The following is a 19327-nucleotide window of genomic DNA, read 5'->3' on the forward strand; positions in this document are numbered from 1 at the left end:
AGCCTTCAAAGAGCTTCGGTACGAACTTCCTGGCCCCGCGTAAGGAGGGGGAGGACATAGACACCTTCCTGACGGCCTTTGAGAATGCCTGTGAGCTGCACCAGGTTGACCCTGCAGACAGGATCCGGCGCCTCACCCCCTTACTGGACCCCACCGCCGTGGAGGTGTACAGCCGAATGAAAGGGGCGGAGGCGCGGGACTACAACCTGTTCAAAGAGGCCCTGCTCCGTGAGTTTGGGCTGACCCCGGAGATGTACCGGAAGAGATTCCGGGGCCAACGTAAGACCCGGGAGGGCACATACCTACAACTGGTCAACCGGGCGCAGGGGTACGCCCGCAAGTGGACAGCCGGGGCCCAAACTAGAGAGGACCTGCTTGACCTAGTTGTACTGGAGCACCTGTATGAGCAGTGCCCATCTGACCTGAAGCAGTGGCTGATGGACCGGAAGCTGGAGAACCCGCAGCATGCAGGCCAGCTGGCCGACCAATACATGGACAGTCGGGCGGGGGATGGCAGGGAGGCGTCTCGAAGGAGCAGGTCTGCCTCAACGCAGAGAGAGAGTCACCATGGGACCTCCCAGAAGGAGCCGAGGGAGGGCCCCCACCAAAGGGAAGCATCTGGCGTCAGGTCCAGCCGTCCCACTCGAGGGGACCCACGAGACATGGGCTGCTATCAATGTGGCCAACCGGGCCACGTACGGGGCCAGTGCCCCAAGCTCCGGGACAAACTGAGCAGACCAACCCCACACCGGGTCAACTTGGTAGAGACCCAGCCGGATGAGGGGCAGCGTTCGCACGAAAGGGGGGTGGGCCGCGTACCCCCTGCGAAGGAGGGAGGGGGGCCCCGGGTTGACCCCTCCAAGGGGCTGGATGCTCCCAGCCCTGAGTTTGGGGTTTACAGGGTGGGCACGGGACTACCCCTCCGGAGCGAGTGCCTTGTTCCCCTGGAGGTAGACGGGAAGGAGGTCACTGGGTACTGGGATACGGGCGCAGAGGTGACGCTGGCCCGGCCACAGGTGGTGGGCTCAGATCGGATGGTGCCCAACACCTACCTGAACCTGAGGGGTGTGATCGGGACCCCATTCAAGGTGCCTGTCGCGAGGGTGCACCTGAAGTGGAGGGACAAGGAGGGCCTCAAGGACGTGGGAGTGCACCCACATTTGCCCACGGAGGTGTTAATGGGGGGGGACCTCGAGGACTGGCCAAGTAACACCCAGGGTACCCTGTCCGTGAACCGTAGTCAGGGTCGACGCAGGGCTCTGCACCCTGACCCCGGGGAAAGTACTTTGGCCGAGACACTGGACCCTGACCCGGTAGGGAGGGAACGCCCAGGGACGGGGCTCAGAGAGGCTGTGGCCCCATACCCAGCCGGTGAGAGAGAGCAGATCCCCGCCCCTGCCCCAGCGGCTGAGTACCAGGCCGCGGTGCGGGCAGACCCCTCCTTGCGGAGGATAAGGGACCTGGCCAACCTCGGGGGGGGGGCAGACCATGGGACGAGGTGGCCGGAAAAGGTTCCTGTGGGAGAAGGGGCTCCTGTACCGAGAATGGGCTCCCCCAGGGAAGATGGAGTGGAGTCAGGAGGGATCAGGAGGCAGCTGGTGGCACCCCAGGAGTATCGCCACCAGCTGCTGTGCCAGGCCCATGACATGTCCCCCTCAGGGCACCCGGGAGCCTGGTGTACCCAGCAGCGGCTGCTGCAGAACTATTACTGGCCTGGGGTCTTTGCCCATGTCTGGCAGCACTGCCGCTCCTGTGACTTCTGCCAGAGGGGGAGGAAGGCCCGGGACAGGGGGGAGATGGCTGTAAGGCCCGGGCCCCGCCCCGAGGAGCCTGTCCAGAGGGGGGCCAGGGTCAGAAGGGGGGCTCTGAACCGAGAGAGCCTGAATCACAGCCCCCCAGACTGGAACGTGGGGAGAAGGCCCCAGCCCCGCGTGCACCCCAGGGGTACTAGGGTGGGGAAAGGGCGCGGGCGGCATAAGGTTGTAGGTGGGTCCGAACTTCCCCGGGTCACTGGCTGGAGTGACCCCGCTCAGTTCAGTCTCGGAGGGGGGAGAGGTGTGAAGGAGTAGGAAGCACAGACTGTCTGTGCGGGGGAGGGGAGAGCCAGAGGTTTAGGTGAAGATGCAGGAATTCAACTGTGAGCTGAGCTTGGCCTGGGGGAGGGGAGGTGACACCTCTGGCCAGGGAAGACAAAGGAAGGAGGCGGAGGAGAGAGGAGGGGCCGGAGAGGACTGGGAGTCGAAAGTGGGCTGGAGAAGAGAGGGGAGCAGGTAGACCGAGCTCTGATCCCCGGGGGGGGGGGCTGGGAGGCCCCCCAAGATGGACCTAACCGGGGGGATCTGGTTATCAGTGCCTGCAAGACCTGTGTTGGACTGTGTTCCTGTCGTCTAAATAAACCTTCTGCTTTACTGGCTGGCTGAGAGTCCTGGTGAATCGTAGGGAGCACGGGGGTGAAGGGCCTGGGTCCCCCACACTCCGTGACGAAGGTCCTGTGGTGATGATAAAGAAGGTGTCTGGAGGAGGCCATGGGGAGTAGCCCAGGGAGGTGTAGCTGTCATGCAGCTGTTACAGGAGGCACTATAGACAGCTGCAATCCACAGGGCCCTGGGCTGGAACCTGGAGTAGAGGGTGGGCCTGGGTTCCCCCCGAAACATCCCAACTTCTGATCAGACACTGGAGCAGTTATATTTGGGGTCAGGAAGGAATTTTCTTCCAGAGCAGATTGGCAGAGGCCCTGGGGTTTTTTGCCTTCCTCTCCAGCGTGGGGAATGGGTCACTTGCTGGAAGATTCTCTGCACCTTGAAGTCTTTAAGCCATGATTTGAGGACTTCAGTAGCTCAGACATAGGTTAGGGGTTCATTGCAGGAGTGGGTGGGTGAGATTCTGTGGTCTGCATTGTGCAGAAGGTCAGACTAGACAATCACGATGATCCCGTCTGACCTTAAAGTCTATGACTCTTGACCCAGACTGTGGGTTCCACCAGAGGGGAAGATCACCGAGGTGAGCTAATCTGCCAATAAGTGCAGGACCCACCAAGGTAAAGGAGGAACTTTGTCACACCATGAAGTGGGTTTAATTCAGCCAATGGCAGTTACTGTTCAGGCAGCTCAGCAATAGTTCCCAGTGTGACCCTCCCCAGCAGTTCCTGCTACACCAGCGAACTCTGATTCACTTGTGATCGTTCCCCACCGAACTGATTTCTCCTGCCCCAGCCGATGGAGATAAAACGCAATTGGCATCTAGGTCGCCTGGGCCTCTCCTTGCCTGCCCAGCCACCCCTCCCTGGGCTCCTGGCAGATGGATCCGCACCGTTGCCCTGCTGGGGGGTAGGGGGCCCCGTGTCTCTTGTGTCGCTAGCCCAGCTCGCTCGGTCTTGGATTCGGGGGAAAAGTATCCAGGAGTCTCTCCCTGCAGGCCCCTGTATCGGCCTCGTCACTGGGGCTGGGCTGTGGGGACGGGGCGCAGTGACCGTGCCGGGGTCTGTGTCTCACAGCCTGTCTCCTCCTACCCGCAGAGCCCAGCTACCCCAAACCCAACATCTCCCTGCGCCCCAGTGGGCGGGTCACCCTGGGGGGAGCCGTGACCATCCGGTGTGAGTGTCGGTGTCGGGGAGCGAGGGTCCTTCTGAGTAAAGCTGGAGACCCGGACGCACGGCGCTCGATGGACCCCGTGGGGGACGTGGTTGAGTTTCCCATCCGCAGTGTGAGCCAGGGAGACGCAGGGAACTACAGCTGCCAATATAGCACCAAGTGGGACCCACCCGTCTGGTCAGAGCCCAGTGACCCCGTGGAGCTGGTGGTATCAGGTGAGGGGCCTGGCTCGGTGTCCCCACACACAGCCCCACACCCAGCCGGACCCTCAGGGAGGCTCTGCGCTGAGGGGATGCTCAGAGCCAGGCTCCGTCCTGAGCCCTGGGCCCAGCAGAGGGGACGCCCAGATGGGGAGAGGGGATGGAGTCACTGGGCGGTTCCCCAGCCAGGGGGCAGCAGCAGCCACTTGAGTTTCAGGGCCGATGGCTGGGTGCTCGGTTCCCTCCCCCGTCCCAGCCGATGCTCGTTTTAATCCCACAGAGGGAACTGACCCAGGTGGGCCCCAGCAGCCGGATCCCTCCCCGATGGAGCCGGAGGGAGAAGGTGAGCAGGAGAAATGGAACAATTCATCCCCCAGGGAACAGGGCTCCCGGCTCAGACGCCCACGGGGCCATTCGGGCCGTTTGGAGGGGGATGGTCCCTGCAGACAGAACTGATGGGTTCAGTTCTTCTAGCTAGAGGGTGATGGACAGATCCATGAGATGGACGGCCAGAGGCTGGTGGGGACGGCTCGCCATGGGTCGGTGGGGACGGATGGCCATGAGTCGGTGGGAATATGGGTCTGGTGGAGAGATGGCTGCATGTCTGGTTCAGGATAGAAAGATGGACTAAGACCTTGTCTACATGAAAACTGGACCTGAAATGACAAATCCCGTGTTGTTCCCAACCCCCCCAGTGATCTCAGAGCGAGTCTGGGCTGTCGGTATTAGCGCCCCTGGTTTGACACAGCCCCGGTTGGCAGACAAGCTCCCCTGTAGCTCTACAGACACAGGGACGTTCCTCCTCCCAAATAGGAACAGCCGCGCCCAGACCTGCTCCACAGTCACTCCAGGTGTGAATGGCACCTGGCTGGGGTAGAGACTGTCTGTGTGTCGTGTGTCTGTACAGCTCTGAGCACACGGGGGAGCTGGCCCAGGACAGGGGCTCCTGGTAATTAATACTAGTCAGTAATGATTTTGGTTCCGGTTTCCGTGGAGCCAGGCAGGGGTTGTATCTGCGCTCAGGGTCTCGCTGGGCCGATCCTCCCCGTTCTGGGATCCCGGGGGTGCTGAACCGGCCTGGATCCCGTCCTCTCCCCAGAGATGCCGGCTCAGCCCAGGGAAGAGCCGCCATTGCTGGTTGAGGGTGGGGGTATGTGTCCCTGTTTAACTAACCACAGACACTAGGGTTCCAGCTTTCTCACCCCTGCCCCTGACAGACGTTGGTTCTATTCCTGCAGGGGGAACTGACTCGACTCAGCCGGGAACTACGTTGGCTCCTACCCACCGAGGCAGCATGGGACTGGGTACTGGGGCTGCGGGCAGGAAATCACCATCAACCCCCCCAGAAACAGGTTTGTGCTGTCCAAGGAGCTGCCCCGGGGGGAAGCCACAAAGGGCTGGTTGGGTGGGATGAGGGAAGATCCCTACAGTGAATGCCCCATCTGAAACCCCCCTCAGCCTCATTTCATATGAGGAGAGTGTCACTGGGCAGATGCCAGATTGGCTTGGTGGGGGCAGGGCCCAGGAGAGCTTCCCCCCCAGTGCACAGCCCCACCCCAGGGGCCCCACAAACTGTGTGGGGCACAGCTTGTTGCATATTTCCCTGGGAGAACGGGGCCGGGGATGGAGAGCGATGGATAAGGATCCCGTGTATCCTGTCTGTCGGCCTGAGTCTGCAGACAGCGTGGCGGGAACGGCTCAGAAGCAGGGCTTTCCCTTCATAGGGGTGCTGCCCAGGGGGGTGTCAATCCTGGACCTTACCAACTCAGATCAACACTGTGTTGACTCTGTTATCTACCAATTCCATGAGACACTGTTAACTCTGGATCCTAATAATGGCCGTTGCTACACCACCCGGGGCCTGACAACTATTCTCTGTGTCCCAGGATCTCGCCACCCCAGGAATTTTTTCCCATTGACCATCACCTTCCACTCACACTGGGGATCCGAGGGGCCTGAGCCCAGGAGATACACGCAGATATATACACTGGGGCTGGGAGTGGGAGCCAGTCTGCCACCCCCCCCCATCTGGCTAAACAGCTCTATGGCCTTGGGACCCAGAAAGGGGGCTAGACGCCGGAGCCTTTCCGCAGGGTCAGCCTGGCTCCAATTACCAGCCTTCCCAAAGACCACGAGACAGGCACCTGTATCTCCCCCCTCCTTAACCTGGGGCAGCAATTTAGTGTCGAGGTTCCCTTCAGAATTGGCACCCTAGGGTCCATCCTCACTCACCCCTGGACGGGTCCCTCTGCCTCTCAGCTCCACCATCACCAGTTCATCTCCTGCTGTTCTGCCTCCTGCCTTCCCTGTCCCTCACAGTCCTCTGATTCCTTCAATCTCCGATGCAATTCCATCCGTCTCAGATCCACCCACTGGGAGCCGGGTGGAGACCCCCTGCTGGTCAGGGACATGGGTCTCAGGGACGCCCGGCTGCTCCCAGCCTCCCTCATGGCCTCACCTGGGCCAGGAATTGGTGAGGGCCCTGGGGATACCTGGCTGGTCTCAGCCTCTCTCACAGCCCAACTGGGTCAGCAACCAGCTCTTTGCTCAGCTGGAAGAGGACGATAGCTCTAATCAGCTGGGCCTCGGTGAGCTTTCCAATGTGCAGCCGTCTCTCTGCACAGCTCTGCAAGGTCCTTCTTCAGGAGATGGTTATAGGCCATCTCCACGCTGTTCCCGAGTGGTCACGGACTCTCAGGCCTGTGCTCTCTCAGCTCCCCACGGTCCCGGGGAAGATCCCCCTTCAGTGCGACAGCCCTTCTCGGGGGCCACAATCTCTCGGAGGGTTAAGCCGTAGGCTCCTCTGCCTCCAGGAACAGAACATCTCTGAGCCTTCAGCACACCTGACTGTGTCATGGGCCCCCTCGGGGAGTCCACTTGCTCTGGACCTCTGGGGCTGCCTCTCCCAGAGGGAATAATGCCACCCTGGTCTCTGGCTGAGAGTCGCTCCCGTCTAGTGTAAAACAGGAGGTTTATTGAGTGTCTGAACCCAACACAGGAAACTCTCCGGGCCTCAGGCCTGGCCTCCCTCAGCCCAGCACATCCCAGTCTCTCATGCCTCCAGATGGGCTCTGCCTGCTCTCCCCTGACAGCCCAGAACCCCGTCCTTTCAGCTGGGCATCTTATATCACCTCCCCCAGGCCCCACCTCTGTCCATTCTCTTCTGGCCAGGGAAACAGGGTTGCTTGGGCCTCCTCTGCTCTAAACCGTCCTTTGTACCCCTCTGGCTGGAACCGACTGGTCAGGTCAGCGGGGTCCTCTCCTCTTCTCCGTCCTTTGTTCCACACTGGCTAGAACCGGCTGAGTGCCAAGCTGGGGCGGGGGGGCTTTTTGTCTCCAGGTCGCCAGATGACGGGGTTCCCCAGCTCCAGGCTGTTGTTTGCGGGTCCCAGGTGACCATGCCAGGGTGTCTGTCTCATGGCCTGTGTCCTCCTACCTGCAGAGCCCAGCTACCCCAAACCCAACATCTCCCTGCGCCCCAGCGGGCAAGTCACCCTGGGGGGAGCCGTGACCATCCGGTGTGAGTGTCGCTGTTGGGGAGCGAGGGTCCTTCTGAGTAAAGCTGGAGACCCGGACGCACGGCGCTCAGTGGACCCCGTGGGGGACGTGGCTGAGTTTCCCATCCGCAGCATGAGCCGGAGAGATGCAGGGAGCTACAGCTGCCAATATAGCACCAAGTGGGACCCGCCCATCTGGTCGGAGCCCAGCGACCCCGTGGAGCTGGTGGTAGCAGGTGAGGGGCCCGGATCGGTATCCCCACACTCAGCCCCACACCCAGCCAAACCCTCAGGGGGTCTTGGCCCCAATGGGACACTCAGAGTCAGGCTCCACCCTGGGCCCAGCAGAGGGGACGCCCAGATGGGGAGCAGGGACGGAGTCACTGGGGGGTTCCCCAGCCAGGGGGCAGCAGCAGCTGCTGGAGTTTCAGGGCCGATAGCTGGGTGCTCGGTTCCCTCCCCCATCCCAGCCAATGCTCGTTTTAATCCCACAGAGGGAACTGACCCAGCTGGGCCCCAACAGCCGGATCCCTCCCCGATGGAGCCGGAAGGAGAAGGTGAGCGGGAGAAATGGACCCTGTTCTCTAGCCCGGAGCGACTCTCAGTCAGTGTAAAACAGGAGGGTTTATTGAGCGTCTGAACCCAGCCCAAGAAACTCTCAGGGCCTCAGGCCTGGCCTCCCTCAGCCCAGCACATCCCAGTCCCCCTGCAGCCAGGTGGGCTCTGCCTGCTCCCCCTCTCCAGCCCAGAGCCCCCCTGCTTCCCAGCTGGGCATCTGAGATCACCTGCCCCAACAGCTCCTCCCCTGTCCTTTGTTTTCCACCCCAGGTAAACAGGTCGCTGGGGCCCTCTCTCTTCCACCCTTTGTTCCCCTCTGGCTGGAACCAGCTGGTCAGGTCACTGGGGTCCTCTCCCCTCAGCCCATTGTCCTCCCACTGGCCAGAACCGGCTGGCTGCCAAGCTGGGGTGGGCCTCTTAGTCACCAGGTCACCAGTTGTTTGGGTTCCTCATCTCCAGGCCGTTGTCTGGGGGTCCCATCTGCCAGGCGAGGTCACTCCTGGTCCTCTGCAACCACAAACCCTCTCCCACCACCTTGTGAAACATGCAGCACACGGGGAAACTGAGGCGCACACACACTATTCATATAAAACACTACAAAAATCTCCAACTTCGTCACAGTTCCTCTGGCTGGGTTTTCTCCCAGTGGCCCCGTCTCTGTACGGTGAGGCCGGGCCGCTGTGACTGTGCCGGGGTCTGTCTCTCAGCCTGTCTCCGTCTCCCTGCAGAGCCCAGCTACCCCAAACCCTCCATCTCCCTGCAGCCCAGCGGGGAGGTCACCCTCGGGGGAGCCGTGACCGTCCTGTGTTGGGATCGGCACCAGAACATGAGGTTCCTTCTGTACAAAGTTGGAAACCCGACCGCGCTGCAGGACACGGAGCCGGCTGGGGACGTGGCTGAGTTTCCCATTCGCAACGTGAGCCAGAGAGACGCAGGAAGTTACAGCTGCCGATATAGCACCAAATCCGACCCGCCCGTCTGGTCAGAGACCAGCGACCCCGTGGAGCTGGTGGTTGCAGGTGAGGGGCCCGGCTCAGCGTCCCCATTCCCAGCCCCACCCCCAGCCAGACCCTCAGGGGATCTCGGCGCTCAGAGCCAGGCTCTGCCCTGAGCCCAGCAGAGGGGACACCTGGCTGGGGATGGGGGATGGAGTCACGGGGGGGTTGCCAGCTGGGATAAGGAGCAGCTGCTGGAGAATTGGGGCTGGGGGGGGATTCCTTGAAAACAGCCACAAAACAGCTACAGTGGGGAGGACCCCCAGGATTCCTGGGCAGCTGAAGTAGGGTGAGAAACAGGGCCATCCTTTCCCATACGCAAACTACGCAGCTGGCACCAAATTGCCCCAAATTTCCTGGTGCCCTCAGCAGCTGTGGGCTGCTCCAGTGACCAGTCCGATCCGCCGGCCGGCTGAGCTGGCCAGGAAAGCTGCCCCCGCCCACTCCACCCTTTCCCCATAGCCCCCACCCCTGCTCCCCCCAGCTCCACCCCTTCCCCTGAGCTGCACCCCAGGGGACTGCGGCAGGGGTCGGGCGTGCCCGGCACTCACTGGGTGGTGAGAAGTGGAGCGACCCAGACCCAGCCCACTCTGCCAGTGAACGCTGGGGGGCAGTTCCCCCTTTACCCCCCAAGGCTGGAAGCCAGGGGAGCAGCGTGAAGCAGGCTCGGGCCGGGTCACTCCACTTCCCGCCGCCCCGTGAGTGTGGGGTCGGACACACCCTGCAATCACTGGGCAGGAGGAAGTGGAGCGACCCGGCCCCAACGCGCTCTGCTCCGCCGGCTCATGCTAGGGACGGTTTTCCCCTTGCCCCCCAAGCCTGCTCCTGCCCCCCACAGACCTGAGTTGTGTCATCCAAATGGTGCCAGGCACAGAGCTGGCAGGGAGAGAGTCCCGTTCGGAAGGGACAGAGATGGCATGGATGGAGGACTAGCTGTCTTGATTTGAGCTGGAACTGAGAACTAGGGGGACAGGGGACGGGGGGTGGACGGTTTTAGGTGCGTATATAAGACAAACCCTGAATATCAGGACTGTCCCTATAAAATCGGGATATCCGGTCACCCTACTCAGAACAGCCAACAGAGACGGAGCCATCTTCTTGCACCAGATACAACCAACCATCCTAAGAACACGGCCTCTAAACTCCGGCCGTATAGAAGCTGCAATCAGAATCTGCGACGGGACCGTTGCCCTGTTGGGGGCTGGCCTAGTGCCTGGGACGCTCCAACTCCAGCTCCTGGGGCTCCATGAATGTAAATTGTTGCCCATGAAGTGGGTTTAATTCAGCCAGTGGTAGTTACTGGTCAGGCAGCTCAGCAATAGTTCCCAGTGTGACCCTACCCAGCAGTTCCTGCTACACCAGCGAACTCTAATCCACTTGTGATCATTCCCCACTGAACTGATTTCTCCTTCCCCAGCCGATGGAGATAAAACACAATTGGCCTTAGGTCCCCTCGGCCTCTCCTTGCCCTGCCCCAGCCACCCCTCCCTGGGCTCCTGGCAGATGGATCCGCGCCGTTGACCTGCTGAGGGGTGGGGAACCCCGTGTCTCTTGTGTCACTACCCCAGCTCTCTCTGTCTTGGATTCGGGGGAAAAAGCACCCAGGAGACTCTCCCTGCAGGCCCCTGTATCGGCCTCATCACTGGGGCTGGGCTGTGGGGACGGGGCGCAGTGACCGTGCCGGGGTCTGGGTCTCACGGCCTGTCTCCTCCTACCTGCAGAGCCCAGGTACCCCAAACCCAACATCTCCCTGCGCCCCAGCAGGCAGGTCACCCTGGGGGGAGCCGTGACCATCCGGTGTGAGTGTCGGTGTCGGGGAGCGAGGTTCCTTCTGAGTAAAGCTGGAGACCCGGACACACGGCGCTTGATGGACCCCGCAGGGGACGTGGCTGAGTTTCCCATCCGCAACGTGCGCCGCGGAGATGCAGGGAGCTACAGCTGCCAATATAGCACCAAGTCTAATCCGCCTGTCTGGTCGGAGCCCAGCGACCCCGTGGAGCTGGTGGTATCAGGTGAGGGGCCCGGCTTCGCGTCCCTGCTCCCAGCCCCACACCCACCCGGACCCTCAGGGTTCTCGCCCTCATGGGACACTCGGAGCCAGGCTCTGCCATGAGCCCAGCAGAGGGGACGTCCAGCCTGGGAGTGGGACGGAGTCACTGGTGGGTTCTTCAGCCAGGGGAGAGCAGCAGCTGCTGGAGGTTTGGGGCTCAGGGAGGAGGGATCCCTGCCCTCAGGGGTATAGATGCCAACCCCATGGGTGCTCTGGGGCTGGAGCACGCACGGGGGAAAAATTAGTGGGTGCTCTGCACTCACCAGCAGCCAAGCTTCTCCTTTTCTCTTCCCCCCCCCCAGAGGCGGGGCTTGGGCGGGGATTTGGGGAAGGAGTCGGAATAGGGATAGGGAGGGGGTGGAGTTGGGTCAGAGACTTTGGGGAAGGGGTTGGAATGGCGGTGGGGCAGGGGCGGAGTCGGGGTGGGGCCATGGGCTGAGCGGGGAGCACCCACCAGCACAAGCAGAAGTCGGCGCCTATGCCCAGGGGGAGCTGCAGAGCAGGGGCCTTTCCCCGGGGGATTCTCCCCCGGCTGACCCTGCACTGGGGACTCCCACAGGAGTGGGGGGCCCAGGGGCTGCCCAGCTGGCACCAGCCCCAGAGCTGAATTTGCTCCCCACCAACCCGGACAATTAAAGCCAGAAGAAATGCCAGGCCGTGGGCCATTCGGTGTCACCGTTTCAGCCCCTTCCCAGCCGGGCCTGGGTGCTCGGTTCCGTCCCTCCCCCATCTCAGCCGATGCTCCTTTTAATCCCACAGAGGGAACCAACCCAGCTGGGCCCCAGCAGCCGGATCCCCCCACAACAGAGCCGGCGAGAGAAGGTGAGCGGGAGAAATGGAACAATTCATCCCCCAGGGAACAGGGCTCCCCACTCAGATGCCCACGGGGCCATTCGGGCCATTTTACAGGGATGGTCCCTGCAGACAGAACTGATGAGTTCAGTTCTTGTACACAGAAGGTGATAGATCCATGGGGATGGACGGCCACAGGTCGGTGGGGACTAGGGTTTGTGACAGGTTGGATCACAGAAACCCCCTTGGAGCTGCCAACTGATGCGTTAAGATTACTTCGTCCCCTGCTTTCCTGCCCTGGCAGCTTGGGACTTCAATGCCCTGCCTGGTTTGAGCCAGACCCGCTAGCCTGCTGCAAACCCAGACTCAGGTCTGAACCACATTCCACAAACTGCAGGCTTAACGGAAAGCAGCTTAAGAAGTCTTCTTGTCTCTAACAACCAGATGCCCAACTCCCAATGGGATCCAAACCCCGAATCAGTTTTACTCTGTATAAAACTTATACAGGGTAAACTCATAAATTGTTCGCCCTCTATAACACTGATAGAGAGAGATGCACAGCTGTTCTCCACCCCCCCCCAGGTATTAATACACACTCTGGGTTAAATAATAAGTAAAAAGTGATTTTATTAAATACAGGAAGTAGGATTTAAGTGGTTCCAAGTAGTAACAGAGAGAACAAAGTGAATTACCAAAGAAAATAAAAATAGAACACGCAAGTCTATGACTAATACAGTAAGAAAACTGAATACAGATAAAATCTCACCCTCGGAGGAGTTCCAGTGAGTTTCCTCTTACAGACGAGTCTCCTTCTAGTCTGGGTCCAGCAATCACTCACACCCCTGCAGTTACTGTCCTTTGTCCTACTTTCTTTCAGGTATCCTTTGGGGTGGAGAGGCTCTCTGAGCCAGCTGAAGACCAAATGAAGGGGTCTCCTAGGGGTACAGATTTTCTCTTGTGGGTGGACACCCGTCCCTCCCCCTGTGTAGAATCCCAGCTCCAAGATGGAGTTTTGGAGTCACATGGGCAAGTCACATGTCCATGCAGGACTCAGAATTTACAGGCAGCAGGGTGGCAAGAGACCTCAGGAGGTTCTAGTCCAACCCCCTGCTCAAAGCAGGACCAACCCCAACTAAATCTTCCCAGCCAGGGCTTTGTCAAGCTGGGCCTTAAAAACCTCTAAGGAAGGAGATTCCACCACCACCTCCCTAGGGAGCCCAGTCTTCACCACCCTCCTAGGGAAATAGTTTTTTCCTAATATCCAACCTACACCTCCCTCACTGCAACTTGAGACCATTGCTCCTTGTTCTATCATCTGCCCCCACTGAGAACAGCCGAGCTCCATCCTCTTTGGAACCCCCCTTCAGGGAGTTGAAGGCTGCTATCAAATCCCGCCTCATTCTTCTCTTCTGCAGACTAAACAAGCCCAGTTCCCTCAGCCTCTCCTCATAAATCATGTTCTCCAGCCCCCTAATCATTTTCATTACCCTTCGATGGACTCTCTCTCCAAATTGTCCACATTCTTTCTGTAGTGGGGGGACCAAAACTGGATGCACCCCTGCCCCAACCCAGAACCACGTCCTGCACCCCAAACACCTCATCCTCACTTCACCCCAGAGCCTGCACTCCCAGCCCAGAGCCCATAACCCCTCCCTCACCCCAGCCCACTCCCCCATCCTCAACCCCACTCCCCTCCCGGGGCTGACAGTGACGACTGATGCTGAGTCGGGGGTGGGTGGTGATCACTGAGTCGCTGTTTCATCCCCTCCCTCTGTCCCGACAGACGCTGGTTCTATTTCTGTGGGGGGAACCGACCCGACCCAACCTGGAGCGGCGCCGACTCCCACCCATCCGGGCAGCACGGGGCCAGGTACTGGGGCTGGGGGGAATCACCATCGAACCAGCTCTGGAAACAGGCTCACGGTGCCCAGCGGCTGGGGCAGGGATGGGGACAGTGAATCTGGTGGGTGGGGCCCAGACAGCACAGGGAGGGGCTCATTGACATGGGGGGATGGAGAGACAGCCCCCCTGCACCTCCCCCACTGCTAGGCCCCCAGCTCCCCCAAAGCCTCCTGCCCTGCAGGTCCCTGCCAGGAAGCTGTGGGGGATCCCAGGGGCGGGGCAGGGTCTGGGGTGCTGGGCCCTCCTGGGCACAGGGGGGCTGGGGCTATTACCCCCTTCCCTAGGCCCCATGACGTCCCCCTGGCAATGGGGGTGACAATTACCCAGAATTCCCTCTCCTTGCCCTCCACTCACTGGATTCTCAGGAGATCTCCGACCCACCCCCCAGTAGATGTTCTGCTGCCTTTGGCTGGGCCTTGGGCATGGCTGGGACATGGGGGGGGGGCAGCAAGTGACGTCCCAGCCTCCCCCCGCCCGCACTGCCTGGCTGTGTGTGGCAGGAGCCGAGATACCCCAGGGCTGGGCTCACTGCACAGCAGACAGGCCGGGGCAGAGGCACCTGTGGGGGTGGGCAGAGGGGCACTACAGGGGTGCCAGGTAGCTCAGGGGGCAGTTCAACTGCCCAGGCACCCTGTTCACTGGGGAAACTGAGGCTCAGCCCCCCGGGGCAGCAGGACGCAGCCTCCCTGAGGGGTCTGGTGCCAGGGAGGCCCCAGAGCCGCGGTGCCTGGGAGACTCCAGAGGGGGGCTGGGCCAGACCTGCTGGATGGGGGGTTGGTGGCTCCACTCCAAGGGCAGCACCAGCTGCTGATTTTCCCATCTGAGCCCCTGAGTGACTCTCCCTTTCCCCCCACAGCAGCCTCCCCAGGGCGCCTGGATTTCACCAACGCCAACATCGCCCGCCTGGTGCTGGGTGCCATGGCCCTGCTCATCCTGGGGCTGACCCTGGCTGAGGCCTATTACAGCCGCCCGAGGGAGGTGCCCTAGGTGAGGTGACCCCCCCCCCTTCTGTGCCTCTTGCTCCCCCCAGGGGCTGAGCCCACGGTGACATGGGCCCCTCTAACCTGCTGTCTCTCTTCACCCCCAGGACACAGGCTGGGGGGGCAGAACAGAGGCGGGGCTGGGGGGGAGCGAGGTTGTGTTGCCGACAGCCCTGTATCACTAAGGACACCCCGTATTTACACAGGAAGGTGCCTGTCCTGTGGCACGTCAGGCCACGATTCCCGTTCTCCCAGATCTCCGTGCCAGCTGCAGCCAGGGCGGTGTCTGCACAGCCCGGCGGGTCGCAGGGGAGAATGGGCCGTTTGTTGTGTCACCGGCTCCAGCCGAGGGCACGTTGGTCCCCATGAAGGAAACCCCGGCGCGGGTGGTGCCTGCCAGCGGGAGCCCTGCCCACCTGGGCCTGCAAACAGAAGGGGCTCGGTGCTTAGCAGTTACATGAGGAGTCCTGGCTCCCAAACCCCCTCCTCTAACCACTAGACCCCACTCCTCTTCCAGAGTCTGAAACAGAATCAAACCTTCCTGATCCCCCAGCTTTGTACTGCCGCTAGCCAATGACGTGTAAACAAAGCCTGTGTCACGTCCCTCTCTAGGGGTCTGGCCACATAACCACTGACAGTGTCTCCTCCAGCTCGGGGGCAGGGTCTCTGCGGGGGCATTAGAAGGTCCCTGGGTCTCTCCCAGCTGGCGACCCTGTAACACTACACCCCATATTCTTCTTAGAAATATTGTTATAATAGGATTACAGCATAACTAAGATGGTGTTTTATCCAAGATGGGTCTAGTGAGGGATCATTGGAAAGGTGACTATTTACTGACTAGGATTATCCTGTTTGTACGCATGGATCATTTTGTACCTAAAGTTAGGAATATTGACTATACATCTGTACTGAAAATGTGTTTGCCCCTGGGGAAGGCCCACCAGACAGGATGCAACCAGCCTGCCTGGCTAGCCGGGGACCAGTCGATGGACCACTAGGGGGAGCAATGGGTCTTTGAAGATGCTGATCTCCCGCCTTCCTGAGAAGTTTCCTGGGATGCGCCAAACAACCTCTGACTCATGGCTGTGTTGACCCTGTGGGGTCATGTGATTAATTCACCTGGTGCTCAGGTATCAGAGGGGGAGCTGTGTTAATGTGGATCTGTAAAAAGCAAGACAGAGTCCTGTGGCACCTTATAGACGTATTGGAGCATAAACTTTCGTGGGTGAATCCCCACTTCGTCAGATGCACCTGCTGCTGGACTCCAGGCTGGAATACCAGTATTTTTTCACTGAGGTTGGGGGGAACCACACTGGGAAACAAAGGGGGCTCGTGCCATATGTTAAACCTATTTAAGGCTAAGAGGTGAGATAATCAGGGTTCATTCTTCACTGCATCCCTGCCCAGGATGATGGCTGAGAACATCTAAGAAAGAAAAACAAAGCGGGGGGCCGGGGAGGGGTGGGGGGAGCCGAGAAGGACTGAGCCCAGGCTGGGAAAGGTGCCTGGCCTGTGACAGGAATAGCTGGAGTTTTAAGCTGCAAGCAAGAGCAGTTTGCCTTCAGGAAACTCTGCAACCTGCTTAAAACAACATTTAGGGTGAGAAATTCCTGCTTGTAACCGGTTTCTTTAGTGTCTAAGCTTCTGTTGTGGTTTGGTTTTATTTGCTGGGTGAGCTGCTTTGATCTGTTGGCTGCCCCTTATCACTTCAAGTCTGTCTTTTGTAGCTAATAAACTTGTTTTTGTTTTCTCTAAAACCAGTTTGTGGAATTCATAACCAGGGGGCAAAAAGCTGTGCAGATCTTCCTCCCATTGAGGAATTTCATGCGCTTATGCTGAACAGATCTCTGCACACTCCAGAGGGGGTGCGCACTGGGCAGCTCCTGAGCTGAAGGCTTCCCACGCCGAGCTGGTTTCAGTGTCAGTGTCTTTCTGCAGCTGGGTGTGTCCCTACCTGTGTGTGCTGGGGAAGGCTTGAGGGCCTGGCTCAGCAGGACGGTGTGAGGAAGCCCAGGCTGATGGAACAGGTGGGCTCAGTGGTACCCCAGTACATCACATGGCACCCTGGGAGCGGGGGGAGCAACTCATCACAGACCCACTGGGGGCACAGGATGGAATTTCTCTTTCTCTGATTTTCTTTTGAACCTGGTTTATTTAATTGACATGCTGAGAAAAGCCCCTTAGAACCAGGCGTTACAGTGTAAAGCCGCCAGCACCGCTCAGCTATGGCGCAAGGGGCAGCAAACCCAGGCATCCCCCATCGCGCGCCCGCTCCTCACTCGGTGCCATGGCTCCTGTCAGACGTGGGCAGGTTTGCAGGCTGAGCTGGAAGGCTGCAGAGTCAAACCCTCCAGAACCACAGTTAAGATTTCATGAACACTCTTAACTCTGCCCCCTTGTGCACATGCATTACGATGCCGTCCTTTTTGTGATCACAAACTAATTTTACCTTCATGGGTCGCCAGCCAGGTTTGAACCCAGAATGGAATAAAGCAGGGGCAGGGGAATCTGCATGGAAATAGTGGTCAGTCGAAGATTGAAGACCCAACGCTGTGGCCTCCAGCCTGGTGCACCTTCCCCCAGGCTGTAGGGTACGTTGAGGATGACTTGTCCTCCCATCCCACAGACACATGACAAGCTGCGAGTTGCAGGGTGCTTGGCCAGGCTGATGGTCCCAGGGTCTCCTGGGTTTTTCAGAGACCTCTGCTTATTTTGGTTGCATGAGATTTTGCCTGCAGATTAGAGACAAGATGTGATGGACGCAGGAAGAGATGAGATATTGATGGCTTCCTGTAGCTGGAGCCACCAGCTGAGTTCCTTATTTGAGGCTCGGTGCAGCTGGGCTCTGGGGCATTGGTGGCAGCGGTGAGGGGCATCTGCTCTCACTGTCCTCTTGGTGAGTATCGGAGACAGCCAGGGCGTGTGCCCATGGGGGAAATGTGAGACCAGGGCATGTGCCTATGAGGGGAGGGGGGGATGTGAGATCATGGCATGTGCCCAATGGGGGGAGTGTCTGAGACCTGTATGTGTGTCCGTGGAGGGGATCTGAGACCAGGGCGTGTGTCTGATACCAGGGAATAGGATCCAGTTGCTCTGGGATCTGTTCCCTAATGAGCTGTCTCCTTTCCAGGCTGCTGGCCGCTGGGCTGAGTGGGGTGTCTGGAAATGAGTATCTGTGGGCCTGGGGAAACTTCATTGTTAAAGGGGGTAGGGGGGACAAGAGGAGCTGAGCCCACAACTTTCCCCTCAAAACTCAGTTCAACCTCCTTGTATTGACCATGGGGGACTGAGACCAGAACTTGGCGCTGCACCCGTTGCAATCAAGAGCGACTTTAGATTGACGGCCCCCCCCCCCCCTCCAGGGGAAACTGAGATGAGAAACGGCCCTGCCTCATAGCGCTCAGGGGTGACACCGGATTGACCCTGGGGGGCTGAGATCCGAACGCAGCCCACAGGTTTCCTGTTGATTCCTACTCCTGGGGGAATTCTGTGCCAAAAAATTACAAATTCTGCACACAATATTTGAAAATTCTGCAAATTTTACTTGTCAAAATAACAATATAATCGTGCCAGTTTCAATTATTTTGGTCTTTTTTTTTTTTTCAAAATATGTCAGCGAGTATGTGTGTAACAGTACAGGGGGGAAAAAAAGATTCTATTTTTTGACAGTTTCCTCACTAGGCCCATTAATACAGAATGTTGAGTAATTCATTTAAATCACATGACAGACCTGTATTTCCTGCACCTGTCAGAAGCAGAGCAAAGGCTTGGGGGAGTCAGGGGTAACGGTGGAGCCTGGCCGTGTACCTGGAAGGTGCTGGGTGGGAGGTGGGTTTTTTGTGGGCGGGGGGATTGTTAGGGAACTGGGACGCCTCCCCTATGCAGACCCTGGCTGACCTCAAGCCTCCCCCATTCAGTCAGACACATCAGCCCCTGAACCTGCAACCCCCGTCCCCATGTGTCCCTGCAGCCCCCATCCCCAGACTCAACGCTGTCACCCCACTAGCTCCTGAGCCCCAGTCTGTGACCCCCCCCAGCACCCCTGGGTGCCCCACTCTGCCCTAACCGGGCTCTGCGGGCAGGTGCTGTGATGAACTTCTGCTCCTGGGGGATTCTGCAGCATGGGGCAGGCAGATGATTTTTCCCCCCACAGAAAATACATTCTGCCCCAGAAGTGATGCAGTTCCGCCTTCTGCCCACCAGGACCCGCTGTGGCGCCAGAACAGCGGGCTGTGTTCATGCTGCCGGCAGCTCTGGTGCTACAGCGTCCTCTGGCGGTGAAAAGGCGGAACTGCAGCACTTCAGCAGAATGTATTTTCTGCAGGGAAAAAACCAAATTATGCAGGATGGATGAATTCTGTGTGTCCTAGAGTTGCCAAGCCTTCGGGATTGGCCTGGAGTTTCTAGGAATTATAGATTAATCTTCAATTAAAGATTAATGGGATGAAATCTCCAGGAATACATCCAACCAAAATTGGCAACCCTAGCACATCCGCAGATGTGCAGAATTGCCCCAGGAGTAACAGACTGTGGATGCAGTGAGGGGTCTGTTACCCCTGGCACTGCCCCTGGGGCTGGGTGCTAAGGGCAGGTTACAGACACACGGGGAGGGGTTTGTGTCTCCCCATCTCACTCCTGTTTGTGTGTGAACGCAGAGCTCCCTGCGCCTGGACCCTCCATCTCCGTCAGCCCCAGCAGGGTGATCGCCCCGGGGGGAGCTGTCACCATCCGCTGTCAGTGTCGGTGCAAGGCCAGGAGGTTAT

At 59.3% G+C, this 19327-nt stretch overlaps 1 protein-coding gene across 1 annotated transcript; it reads left to right on the forward strand.

Moving 5' to 3' along the window:
- Positions 1-251: 251 nt before the first annotated feature.
- On the forward strand, positions 252-14571 carry LOC123350003 (immunoglobulin superfamily member 1-like). The gene is made up of 10 exons (XM_044988336.1): positions 252-279; positions 3515-3798; positions 4071-4133; positions 6309-6378; positions 7233-7523; positions 8574-8864; positions 10562-10842; positions 11650-11712; positions 13466-13649; positions 14441-14571. Exons 1-10 carry the CDS (start codon positions 252-254, stop codon positions 14569-14571), a joined length of 1686 nt encoding a protein of 561 aa, XP_044844271.1.
- Positions 14572-19327: the final 4756 nt, after the last annotated feature.

Source organism: Mauremys mutica, chromosome 15 (assembly GCF_020497125.1).
Source record: "Mauremys mutica isolate MM-2020 ecotype Southern chromosome 15, ASM2049712v1, whole genome shotgun sequence".
Classification (NCBI taxonomy): Eukaryota; Metazoa; Chordata; order Testudines; family Geoemydidae; genus Mauremys; species Mauremys mutica.

Coding starts and splice junctions, on each gene's coding strand:
- LOC123350003 (XM_044988336.1), top strand. CDS start 252: ATGTACCGGAAGAGATTCCGGGGCCAAC. Junction 8,865..10,561: donor CGTGGAGCTGGTGGTTGCAG/GTGAGGGGCCCG, acceptor TCCTACCTGCAG/AGCCCAGGTACCCCAAACCC. Junction 11,713..13,465: donor AACAGAGCCGGCGAGAGAAG/GTGAGCGGGAGA, acceptor CTGTCCCGACAG/ACGCTGGTTCTATTTCTGTG.